Source organism: Oncorhynchus kisutch, linkage group LG6, assembly GCF_002021735.2.
Source record: "Oncorhynchus kisutch isolate 150728-3 linkage group LG6, Okis_V2, whole genome shotgun sequence".
In the NCBI taxonomy this organism is placed as follows: Eukaryota; Metazoa; Chordata; class Actinopteri; order Salmoniformes; family Salmonidae; genus Oncorhynchus; species Oncorhynchus kisutch.
Window position 1 is genome coordinate 27346023 of NC_034179.2, and position 13808 is coordinate 27359830.

Consider the following 13808-nt stretch of genomic DNA (forward strand, 5'->3'; position numbering starts at 1 on the left):
TGCCTCTGAAGCTCAACTGTGACAATTGGAAACAAATGATGATGGTGAAGAAGGTCCGGGGGGATTTTGGGAGAAAAATGACATATTTCACAAAGCCAGAACTCAAAATAACATTCATTCGTTTTTCAATATTTGTTTATTGATTTTCTACTCTATTTTACAGTCAGAGTAGTATAATACAAATAGGTAGTAAAGGAAGAGTAAATAGTAATAGATGAGACAAATAAGATGAACACATTGTTGTGGGCTAAAATGCAAGTTATTTACAACTGCTTCATTGAGTACAATAAAATGGCCTGTTATGTTACAAAAAGTATTCACTCAAAACTACCCTGTAGTTCACAGATATGTAATACTTGTGTTTATGGCTGTTACTTCCCCACAATTGTTTCAATTATGTTCATTGCATTAGTTATTCAGTGGGAGTAATCCCATTTAGGTGTACGGGCTAATAATGTTTGTATGTAAAGCATATGGCATTAAAAAAACACTGAAAAAGGTTACATGCATTCAGTCATTGCACTTCCACCCATTGCATAACTCAGATTAAAATGAGATCTAATTAAAAACCATTCCTGTATATAATGCCCAACACAAAAATACGTCAATGGTTCGATTCTGTACAGACAGAGGTAGTCACATTCCTGTGACTCATACGAAGACTCATTCATACAGACATAAATAAAACACGGATTACTGAGACCCAATAAAATACAATAATACTGCAGACACACACAGTAACGAAACAAAGGGCACAAACGCTGTCTAAAGCTCAGGTTGTCTGTCTACTTGTCCCTTCTCATTGTGATCGCAAATTCTGACACAAGCAATTACTCATTAATAAATCTTAAACGGACATCAAAGCCGTGAATTATGCAAATGTTTGCGCCCCATGCTTATATCTTATAGTTTGGTGCTTGGTGAACAGATATTTGCCTATTTCACTAATGGCTCTGTTCCCATTTCTAAACTTCTGAAGATCTGAGGAAGAAGAATGATCCCTATAGCTCAGCAGCTAAGCAATAGCTAAATTAGAGTGAGAGGAGATTAACCAGTTAGTCTTTAAAAGAGAAGAGTAAAAATAAGAGACATAACAGGAAGTCCAGAGTAGAGTCCCCTCTTATGATAAACACTTGAGTAAAATAAAAAGTTACTGAGAATGTAGGGCTGAAGCAAGGCCTGAAAATGCACAGTGTTTTAAGACACACTACCACCCACTAAGGAGCCTCAGTAACAAAAACTTTTCTCTCTAACATCTAAGTATGTTTGCATTATCAACACTGAGGCTAGCTATTGAAAGTGCCATTCTCAAGTTTGAGACACATCTAATGACGATAGTAAAATATATTAGCTCTGTGAATTTATCATGAAGAAATTGCATAGCATACAGTACAAGCATGAATGGTTTCTATAGAGCTCTCCTGATTGTGTACTAGCTTATTGTGTAAAGCTAGTTGCAGCTAAAAACATTCCATGGCACTTTGGCATCATCGCCATAAGTCTTGATAAGTCCGCATTAACCCTTTCAGTCCCGAGACACCAGCAAAAATCGGCTTTTCATTTATCTTGCTTTAATTTATCTGCATGTCCAGCCCTTATATTTCGCTTCACAAATAAGTGTTTAACCATTTTATTTTCAGGGCAACCAGGGAAACAATGTGACATAAACAGTTGCATTCATGTGTTTTATTGTCAAAGTCAATTAAAAAATAAAAGCCAAAGCAAAAACCGGATAAAAATTAATTGATATAAATGCTGTAAGCACAGAAATGGTTTGCTCAGTGGGAAATTAATATCCAACTAGTCAGTGACAACTTTGTGGAGTTTCTGTGTGACAGAAACTATGTGTGCTTATTACAGCATTATAGACGCTATGTTCTGGGATTTCCTATGATCTTCTATGTAGAAGAACCCCTTACAGTTTTATAGACACTATGTCCTGGGATTTCCTATGATCTTCTATGTAGAAGAACCCCTTACCTTCTAACACCTGTTGTGTAGCTTGTCTGTCATAAAGTAAAACATGTTACATGTGTGTATTTGTGAGAATCCCAGCTTTTCATAGATAGCTTTTAATAGTGTAGCTCAAACCATTCGGACTCTCTCTTACTTTGTGAAAAGATCCGGCCCCGGGCCCTTTCGGGATCCACCAGTCTCACAGACTCCGCTCTAGCTCAGCCCCGTTAATCACACAGATGCAGAAGAAATAGATGAATCCAATAGTACAACCCAGAAATCTGGAGCTCAAACACAAGATGTTAAACGGGTAAGAAGTCCAAATCGCACGGATGTCGCGGTGGGACTCATAAAGCTTTCAAAATAATGGCTTTTGCATAAAGAAACGGTCTATTTTCTTTCTTTCAAGGTACGTTTTAATGTTTTATGGTCAGTTAATGCATAGGCTGGTTTAGATTTGTAAATATTGCTGACATTCCCTCAGTGGCTCCTCATGGGGCATCAGTGCAATCTGAGTGAGAGTCCACATCCTGACAGTACCCTGTTGATGACACTGGAGAGTTTATCAGGCAGATGTAATATAATGCTACAGATAGGCACCCTTCATTTGAGTCATTGTGTGCTGTAGGCAGCACGTGTCTCAAGTGGGCCGACGGTCCTTCTCAAAGTTCAAAGCTTTGTCTCGGTTCCTTTCACTGTCAGCACAGGGAAGGAGCCCCGTATCCTAGCAACCTCCACCGCACAGAGATGGCCAAACACTTTGTTGTACCACTCAGGTGATCGTCCCCTGAAAAATTACAACAAAAGGTCAAATAAGAAATTCGTATCCAGTTACACAATTCAATAGCAGGGGAGGTACCCCCACTCCTCAGAAGGATATTTCAATGCAATTAGAGTTTCTTTCACACAACATGTTTATGTTGCATAATTATTTGAATGGTAATTATGCCAATGTTAATTGCATGAGATCTTGGTCAACATGTTTTTATTTAATTTTTTTATTTCACCTTTATTTAACCAGGTAGACTAGTTGAGAACAAGTTCTCATTTACAACTGCGACCTGACCAAGATAAAGCAAAGCAGTGTGACACAAACAACAACACAGAGTTACACATGGAATAAACAAGCGTACAGTCAATAACACAATAGCAAAAACGAAAGTCTATATACAGTGTGTGCAAATGGCGTGAGGAGGTAGGCAATAAATAGGCCATGGTAGCGAAGTAATTACAATTTAGCAGATTAACACTGGAGTGATAAATGAGTAGATGATGATGTGCAAGTAGAGATACTGGTGTGCAAAAGAGCAGAAAATAAAAACAATATGAGGATGAGGTAGGTAGATTGGGTGGGCTATTTACAGATGAACTATGTACAGACTATGTTCATAGGCAGTTAATCCATTAGCCATTTAAATCATCATTGAAATACATGAGTCCAGTCCAATGGAAATGAATGCATAGATGAGAAGCTGGATCCCTACCTGACGTCTGCTCTGCAGTAATGCGTCAGCCTGGACCGGCCCATCCCTGAGGGCTCAATCAGGACCCGTGAGGTGAGCAGCACTGCCCGTAGCCCTGCCTCCAGGTGCACATTGTCATGGTCCACAGAGGAGGACACTAGCAGACACAGGCCCTGAGGAAGGTCACTACACCACCGCCTAAGCAGGAGAAAAATACAGCAAGGGTCATTACTGTCATCTTTGGTTTAAATCAACAGCCTGAGGCAAGATGTTAAGGTCCAATGCAGCAGTTTTCATCTCAATATGAAATCATTTCTTGGTTACAATTAAGTACCTTACTGTGATTGTTTTCAGTTAAAATGGTAATAAAATAAACTAAATAGATTCTTAGCAAAGGGCAATTTCTCAAACAAGAGACAGTTATTTTTTCTGATAGTCAACTCTCCAATCAGAAATTAGGAGAACACTCATTTAGAATGCCTGAAGCTTTAACAATACTTGAGAACGTGTGTGTGTGTGTGTGTGTGTGTGCGCGCGTGTGCACACAAGTGTTTAACTTCAAGAACATTGATCAGAGGAAGTAGGCCTCCTTAAACATTGGGAGCATTAATAGCTGTATGTTACAGTGACTTTTGTGTTGTTTATGGGGAAAATACCATGAACTCTCTAGGAGTGGTCTGAGTGGGAAAGGCAAAACAAAACATTTGCTGTTATTGGCAGAGAGGTTTGGAACTCTCTTTCCTTTTGGTGTATTAACTATTTTACAACATAGTGATATCCCCATGGAAGGCCAAAACTCCATCCCACCAAAACAGTGTCAGGCAGTCTTTTCAACAGATCTTACACTAATTTTCACAATTTCACAGTATTATTCCAACCATTTTTGACTGCACTGGGCCTTTAACACCACACCTTACTGAACTGACAACTTGACTACCCCTGCAAAAAGGGCAGGCATATGTATGATCGGCTTCTGGCCACTCTGCCCTTCCACCAATGTCTCCAAATGAAGCCTTGGATAGACCCCCAGGCAAGACAGACAATTATTGATGAGCTAATCTCGTCCTCCATGCATACCTAAGCACTACGAAGTCCCTGCGGGGATGAGGTGCCATGCTGTCTGTCACATAGTGATACACCTCTGTGTTGTTCTCAAGAGCCTCGATTACACGGCTGTGGAGCAGGTCATCATCCCACAGGTGGCGCTCACGCAGAACTCTGTGCAACACTGTCTGGGGCGGGGCCTCGATCTCGGTGGTCACTTTCCAAAGACGGATGGGATGGCCGTCCCCTACCTGAATAGAACAAATGGATTGTGAGATTATGGTTCAGGACTGGAAAGTATACTGTAGCTTTAACAAGCGAGCTAACATGCCATCACTCTTCAAAATGGACAGAATTTACTTCATTCTAACAGCCAAAGAAGCTATGTGAAATGGTAAATTCAATTATCCACGGAGGCTTAGGGTAAAAAAGGGAATTTAACCTTTTCCAATCATACAATGATTGAAGGCCATACTGTTGTGACAATGCAGGGCAAAATCAAAGCAAAATGTATCTTCAATATAACAACATTGACAAACATAGACCTGTGATTGAATGACCTGCAGACAACACTAATATTAGTATGCACTAGTGCAGGGGGAGGCAACTAGATCCAGCCGCGGACTGATTGTTGTCGGAGCGAATGGTCTGGGGGGTAAATTATAAAATTTGTACACTGCAAATTGACCACAACTAAGCCCAAAGAGAGATTGTATTTGAACAATAATATCATACCTTGATTACATTGAGACATGATCATATGTCTTTTTTTTGTGGGAATATTTGGGAACAGACTTCCTAAAGAAAAATAAATGTTGACCAAAAACGAAAATCATAGCTACAGATTTTGGAGGCCAAAAAAATTACTTGCAGGCCGGTTTTGGCCTACGGGGCAGCCTGTTGCCGACCTCTGCACTAGTGTGTTATTGAGTTGTACATTCTGGTTTTGTTTGATAACAGACAGCATAGTATCAGTATGCAGCAGTGTCACTGAGCAGTACCTTCTTGTATGTCAGCTCTGTGTTTTCTGGGCCCAGGGCGCTGTGCCATCCTTTGCTCTTCTCTGTGGACTCCCTCAGTAGAGCCTGGATATTATCCTCCAGGTAGGCTCTGTAATCCACAGGCTCGCCCTTCATGTTCAGGCCCAAGCCGTGGAGAGGGAGTGGCTGGGCATCTGCTGCGACATAGGAGTTCCGCGACTGCAGCATCATCTCATGAGGGATCTGTCGCACCAAATTAGAGGTCAACTGGGTTCTTTTTTTAATTCATAAAAATACATACATAGTAGTTGTCATGTACAGTGCATATAGAGCAGCCTACTGAATTCCTCTGTGAAAGTACATCAAGTTCATATCCGACATGGCATTTACTCTATACGCTGTAAACTGTGAAACCATGTCTATTTCATTTATTCCTAAATAAATGCTTTCTAAAAAATAAACCACTCTTCAAATGGCTCACATTTTTTGGACAATAAATAGTCAATGCATGTGGGTGGTGTTTCGTTACAGATTGATTGTTCTGAGGGATCATCCTATTCAGAAAATAGATTGTTTTACGTCAAAGACTGTGCATATATTATGTATAATACCTGGAATAATTTCTTGCACTCCACAATCATGTGGCTGAGTCCTTGAGTGGCAGCCATGTTCTCACTCAGGTCCTTGTGGTCCGGTTTTCCCCCTGCCCCCCTTCGGTGGATTAATCTTCCACAAAGATGGAACATAGTCAACACGCATCACAATCGTTCTCTCAGCTTTGAGTTCAACAGCAGTACAATGTTGTTCATATGCAGCATTTCGATGAGGAAATAGTCAAGAGGAAATTAAATGGTCTAACACAGTCCTCTGTAGTTTTGTTTGGGCTTTATTTTGACATGATACATCCATGAGGATGTTAATATGCAGCAGTTCGTACATTTCTTTAGCACAGAGGAAAACCACTGGTCCAACGCTTTTACTAAAACCATTGGTTTAAGCCATTTGTCTTAAATGGATAGCTGCTAGCTTTTCTCATAGGAAAACCTGGCACAATTAGCCACGATGCTGAGCGGATAATTAAATCTGGTAACTAAATAATGAATTAACCTATCATATACTTTAAACGGTAGAGCCATCATCGATTGCATTTGTTAAAGGTAATTTGGCCACCAGGGGGAGAATGTTAAACCATCCAACTGCTTGGAATAGTTTGTTACCAATGGTCTTGATAAGTGGAATGTGCTGGAGTGTTGCCGATATATTTTGAATAGGGCTGTCAAAGTTAACGCGTTAATAACACGCAACATTTTTAATGGCGGATTTTTTTGGATGCCATTGATGAGAAGGGTGTAACTGCGGCCCGCAAACCAGGGCATTCCTGCATGTGGGCATTTCTGCATCTGCAGGAACCCCTCTTTACACTTTTATTGGTCCATTTTGAAGCTAAGACTCCGGTGCACAGGGGGAGGTGGTGGCTCTCCAGTACGGTAGGTGGTGGTATTGCACTATAACGTTGGATGCCAACTGCCGATAAACCCCACAGAAGAAGAGGTAGCTCTCTAGCTAGTAAACGGGTAGGCAGTGTTCATCGCTTTCGCCTTTTTTGCACTGTATTCCTGCAGTTCTGGTAAAGACGGCGAGGGCAGATGTTCGGCAGGCAGGAGCGAAAGACACTATGGGTTAGCAAGCTAGTAGGAGGTCTCCGTTACAAAGCAGGCGGGGCGACACTGTTCTAGCTATCTAGCTAGCAAAAAGGACTCCGGTACACAGGAGCTGGGGGCAACAGTGGTAGCTAGCTAGTACAGCGGTAGACAGTGTCATTTGTCCCTGAAAAAAATCTGATAATAGTTTTATTTCCATTTTTACCCACATTTTAATCACACAATCGGGGGAAATCCAGAATATCAAAAGTGTCCCACAAGCATGAAGATGTTGCCCCTGGGGGGGTTCTTGTAGATACAGGAATGCTGGAACCCCCCCGAATTGCGGGTTGCACTGACCCTTTTAAGCGCACGTGTTTCCGCACTGACCCTTTTAAACACAGCACATGACAGGCTCCGTAGCGCTAAACGTATCTAGTAGACTTCTCGAATGCCCAGAACGCCTTCTCTAACGCGCCACAATCTCAGATTCAAACTCCTCTTCACCTGCTCTGCAAGCCTTATAATGTCAAATACGTTCGTTGATCACCAAATATGTAGTTTAGGTGAGCAACTATCTTAATTTACTCCCGTTGCGGCCGGTATGTACTTGCAAAAAAGGTGTACATTTATTTTTACAAGCAACCGAAAGAAATGACTATTCAGCACATACAGTATTTTGGAAGTACATACCGTCCGTAATGGGACTAAATTAAGATAGTTGCGCACCGAAACTACATATATTTGGTGATCAAAGAACGTATTTTGGCATTATAACGGTTGCAGAGCTGATGAGTTTGAATCTGGGCTTTCTCGGCGTTAGAGGGGTCGTCACTAGTTACCACAGCCACAAAGTCAGAAGCCCCGCCCATTTAAAAAATGTACACTTCAACTGTGAGAGACGGAATCTAAAACAAAAATCCAGAAAATCACATTGTATGATTTTTAAGTAATTCATTTGCATTTTATTGCATGACATAAGTATTTGATACATCAGAAAAGCAGAACTTAATATTTGGTACAGAAACCTTTGTTTGCAATTACAGAGATCATATGTTTCCTGTAGTTCTTGACCAGGTTTGCACACACTGCAGCAGGGATTTTGGCCCACTCCTTCATACAGACCTTCTCCAGATCCTTCAGGTTTCAAGGCTGTCGCTGGGCAATACGGACTTTCAGCTCCCTCCAAAGATTTCCTATTGGGTTCAGGTCTGGAGACTGGCTAGGCCACTCCAGGACCTTGAGATGCTTCTTACGGAGCCACTCCTTAGTTGCCCTGGCTGTGTGTTTCGGGTCGTTATCATGCTGGAAGACCCAGCCTTCTTCAATGCTCTTACTGAGGGAAGGAGGTTGTTGGCCAAGATCTCGCGATACATGGCCCCATCCATCCTCCCATCAATACAGTGCAGTCGTCCTGTCCGCTTTGCAGAAAAGCATCCCCAAAGAATGATGTTTCCACCTCCATGCTTCACGGTTGGGATGGTGTTCTTGGGGTTGTACTCATCCTTCTTCTTCCTCCAAACACGGCGAGTGGAGTTTAGACCAAAAAGCTCTATTTTTGTCTCATCAGACCACATGACCTCCTCTCATTCCTCCTCTGGATCATCCAGATGGTCATTGGCAAACTTCAGACGGGCCTGGACACGCGCTGGCTTGAGCAGCGGGACCTTGCGTGCGCTGCAGGATTTTAATCCATGACGGTGTAGTGTGTTACTAATGGTTTTCTTTGAGACTGTGGTCCCAGCTCTCTTCAAGTCATTGACCAGGTCCTGCCGTGTAGTTCTGGGCTGATCCCTCACCTTCCTCATGATCATTGATGCCCCACGGGGTGAGATCTTACCTGGAGCCCCAGACCGAGGGTGATTGACCTTCATCTTGAACTTCTTCCATTTTCTAATAATTGCGCCAACAGTTGTTGCCTTCTCACAAAGCTGCTTGCCTATTGTCCTGTAGCCCATCCCAGCCTTGTGCAGGTCTACAATTTTATCCCTGATGTCCTTACACAACTCTCTGGTCTTGGCCATTGTGGAGAGGTTGGAGTGTGTTTGATTGAGTGTGTGGACAGGTGTCTTTTAGACAGGTAATGAGTTCAAACAGGTGCAGTTAATACAGGTAATGAGTGGAGAACAGGAGGGCTTCTTAAAGAAAAACTAACAGGTGTGTGAGAGCCGGAATTCGTACTGGTTGGTAGGTGATCAAATACTTACGTCATGCAATAAAATGCTAATTAATTACTTAAAAATGTGATTTTCTGGATTTTTGTTTTAGATTCCGTCTCTCACAGTTGAAGTGTACCTATGATAAAAAATTACAGACCTCTACATGCTTTGTAAGTAGGAAAACCTGCAGAATCGGCAGTGTTTCAAATACTTGTTCTCCCCACTGTAGCTACATCCATCGTAAAACGAAATCAAAGACGATGGTAGTCTTGTCAAGTGTTAGCATTTTTTCACCCAACTACCATAAGACAGTTGTTGAGTTCAAAACCCATTCAGGGTAATTTTTTTAAGGAAATGTCCTTCCACTGTTGGTCATGAAGTCAAATAACAAAGTAGATCATTACAAAAATGCATATAAAAATATATAGGCCTACATTTAGGAATACACATCTATGCAATATATGTATTATGATACTGTATGATTATTATCATTCTTAATCTTATTTTCAAGGTGATGACTGCAATTGAAAATCTAAATTTCGAAGGAAAAATTATCACTCTCTGAGGGATTAGAATTTACAGTGAAAGTGGTGACAGATGTCAGGAACTTGGTGCTTTACACTGAGTTAATTGTCAAGACATACTGTATTTGCATGCTTTTCCCCAGTCTCTCTTTTTCTCTCTCTCCTGGTTTTGACCTTTGCCTGTCCTGACTCTGAGCCCGCCTGCCTGACCACGCTGCCTGCCCCTGAGCCTGCCTGCCGTCCTGTGCCTTTGCCCATTCTCTGGATTACCGACCTCTGCCTAACCTGAGCCTGCCTGCCTGCCATCCTGTGCCTTTGCCCATTCTCTGGATTATCGACCCCTGCCTGCCTTGACCTGTCGTTTGCCTGCCCCTGTTACTGTAATAAACACTGTTACTTCAACACAGTCTGCATTTGGGTCTTACCTGAAACGTGATATACACAGTAATTATGACAACTTCCGGAGGATGTCCTCCAACCTATCAGACCTCTTGCAGCATGAACTGACATGTTGTCCACCCAATCAAAGGATCAGAGAATTAATATCTGAATTAATCTAGTACTGAAAGCTACAGCTAGCTAGCACTGCAGTGCATGACATGTGGTGAGTAGTTGAGTCAAAGAGAGAGAAAGACAAGAGTTGAACAGTTTTGTACAAATTCATTTCTTCCAAAATTTAGGAGAAGCAAGAGAGAGAGCGCTAGCTGTATTTGGTTGTATTTTTTAAAAACGTTCAATTAGCTAGCCAATGCAGCTAGCAAGTTTAATGTACATCAGGCTCAAACAGAGAGGGTTGCTATATTAGCCAGCTGGCTATGGCTATCCAACACGGGAACTCTTCCAAGTCAATGCAAGCTTTTGGTTTAATTAATTTCCTGCCACCGGGTCCTGCCTGTGTAACTGCTAAACCATTTTTTGACTTTACACTGTACTGCATGATTGTAGTGGGTTTACTAACACATCAGTTCTAGTTGACTATGACTTGACAACGATGTAGGCTGTGTGTAGCATTTAGCTGTCATGGGAAGTTTTATTTGCCTGGTCACAGACAGCTGATGTGTTGTGCACTGAAGTCTACAAGCGAAGGGAAGAGGTGAGAGGAGGAGAGCGTGTAGATAGTTGCGAGAAGAAATTATATAGACATGAGCAAAATGTTCATGCTGTTTTTATGTGGCTGCTATGAAAGTGAACTGTTCACGTGTGATTGTGGTGTATTCATTCTGCAGATTCTGTTGAAAAACTCTTCTTAAATGGAAACAAACGTAACGAAATGGGAATGAACATAACTGAATTTGTTCATTTACAACTGTTGGACTGATGATCACACCCTAGATCAGCTACTGTAGATGCAGGCAAGAGTGTGCAAGGCGGTATTGAACGTCTGTCACCTTGACTACTCAAAAGTCTCTCAACCTGTGCACATACATTGTAAACTTTCATTCACAAGCTAGGTTGAAGCAACCTCATGATGGGTACAGGACATTTTCATTTAGTAGCCCAAGCCTATCGATGTTACATTGTGCTGGGTGAATGGAATATGAATGACAGTCATACAATATGCTGCAACAAAAATAAGGCCATGCTCATAATTTGTTTTTAGCACGCTCCTTCATCTTAAACGGCACAGACTGCCACTGGTGTCTACAGATACACCGTATTCTGACCTTGACTTAATTCCCTAAAAATTCTACCACCTTTACGTGTGAGGAAAGCTATGATCCTTTTTTGATGTCACTTGTTAAATCCACTTCAATCAGTGAAGATAAAAAAAAATGTTTAAGCCTTGAGACAACTGAGACATGGATGGGCAAGACAAAAAATGTAAGTGCCTTTGAAAAGGGTATGGTAGTAGGTGCTAGTCGCACCAGTTTGTGTACCGCAACGCTGCTAGGTTTTTCACACTCAACGGTTTCCCGCGTGTATCGTGAATGGTCCACCACCCAAAGGACATCCAACCAACTTGACACAACTGTGGGAAGCAAAGGAGTCAACATGGGCCCGTATCCCTGTGGAATGCTTTCGGCACCTCGTAGAGTCCATGCCCTGACGAATTGAGGTTGGTCTGAGGGCATATCGGGGGTGCAACTCAATATTAGGAAGGTGTTCGTAATGTTTGGTATACTCAGTGTACATTTATTACTGTCTAGTGTCACTTTAGTGTTAAGTTTCCTACAATTTGTAGCCAATGTTTTGCATCAATTTATTCCATTCCGTTTTTCTTTCCTCTGTCACATCAGTGTAGATTGTTTCTGATGGTCGCTAGCAATAGTGGATCATATTAGGCTAACGTGCAATCATTTGGGACATGTAGTGCATTTGAATAATTATGGAACTCAGACCACGCGTAGCAGTTTAAACCTGGAGCCTGGCGCATGATTCACGACGACTGGACCGTTGTCATACAGTTCAATGATTAGTGAGGATTAGGGTAGATTTATGTTTAACCCCTCTTGTCCACTTTTTCCCAACTTCCAACATTATATGGATTGAACTTGAATATGGCAACTTTCAGGATGAATCAAACCACTATTGTTATTCCTCAATATATTTTTTCCATAAAGGCTCTCCAAACGTGAGTCCCTGATCCACCTCTACGCAGACGACACCATTCTGTATACTTCCGGCCCTTCTTTGGACACTGTGTTAACAACCCTCCAGGCAAGCTTCAATGCAATACAACTCTCCTTCCGTGGCCTCCAATTGCTCTTAAATACAAGTAAAACTAAATGCATGCTCTTCAACCGATCGCTACCTGCACCTACCCGCCTGTCCAACATCACTACTCTGGACGGCTCTGACTTAGAATACGTGGACAACTACAAATACTTAGGTGTCTGGTTAGACTGTAAACTCTCCTTCCAGACCCATATCAAACATCTCCAATCCAAAGTTAAATCTAGAATTGGCTTCCTATTTCGCAACAAAGCATCCTTCACTCATGCTGCCAAACATACCCTTGTAAAACTGACCATCCTACCAATCCTCGACTTTGGCGATGTCATTTACAAAATAGCCTCCAATACCCTACTCAACAAATTGGATGCAGTCTATCACAGTGCAATCCGTTTTATCACCAAAGCCCCATATACTACCCACCATTGCGACCTGTACGCTCTCGTTGGCTGGCCCTCGCTTCATACTCGTCGCCAAACCCACTGGCTCCATGTCATCTACAAGACCCTGCTAGGTAAAGTCCCCCCTTATCTCAGCTCGCTGGTCACCATAGCATCTCCCACCTGTAGCACACGCTCCAGCAGGTATATCTCTCTAGTCACCCCCAAAACCAATTCTTTCTTTGGCCGCCTCTCCTTCCAGTTCTCTGCTGCCAATGACTGGAACGAACTACAAAAATCTCTGAAACTGGAAACACTTATCTCCCTCACTAGCTTTAAGCACCAACTGTCAGAGCAGCTCACAGATTACTGCACCTGTACATAGACCACCTATAATTTAGCCCAAACAACTACCTCTTTCCCAACTGTATTTAATTTTAATTTATTTATTTATTTTGCTCCTTTGCACCCCATTATTTTTATTTCTACTTTGCACATTCTTCCATTGCAAAACTACCATTCCAGTATTTTACTTGCTATATTGTATTTACTTTGCCATCATGGCCTTTTTTGCCTTTACCTCCCTTCTCACCTCATTTGCTCACATTGTATATAGACTTGTTTATACTGCATTATTGACTGTATGTTTGTTTTTACTCCATGTGTAACTCTGTGTTGTTTTATCTGTCGAACTGCTTTGCTTTATCTTGGCCAGGTCGCAATTGTAAATGAGAACTTGTTCTCAACTTGCCTACCTGGTTAAATAAAGGTAAAATAAATAAAATAAAATAAAAAAAACAGTTTTTTTTTATTCATACTTACATACTTTCCTAACCCTAAAATGTGTCAAAATAATCTACAAGATCAGTGTATTTCTATATCTACCAGTTAGTGCTGAAACAGAGATGAATATGCATACATGGTATCAGTCAAAAGTTTGGAAAACACCAATTAATTCCAGGGTTTTTCTTTATTTTTACTATTTTCTA

General features: G+C 41.6%; 1 protein-coding gene across 2 annotated transcripts in view; it reads right to left on the reverse strand.

The window, feature by feature from the left end:
* Nucleotides 1-117: 117 nt before the first annotated feature.
* The window catches only part of stard8 (StAR related lipid transfer domain containing 8), a 42796-nt gene continuing 29105 nt past the window's right edge, over nucleotides 118-13808 (reverse strand). For both annotated transcript variants that reach the window (XM_020485233.2, XM_020485234.2), the window contains 5 exons: nucleotides 6055-6169; nucleotides 5465-5686; nucleotides 4497-4714; nucleotides 3441-3617; nucleotides 118-2743 (listed from right to left, as the gene is read on the reverse strand). In XM_020485233.2, coding sequence (XP_020340822.1) covers nucleotides 2626-2743; nucleotides 3441-3617; nucleotides 4497-4714; nucleotides 5465-5686; nucleotides 6055-6169 — 850 coding nt within the window. In that variant the 3' untranslated portion in view covers nucleotides 118-2625. The remainder of the gene's footprint in view (nucleotides 2744-3440; nucleotides 3618-4496; nucleotides 4715-5464; nucleotides 5687-6054; nucleotides 6170-13808) is intronic.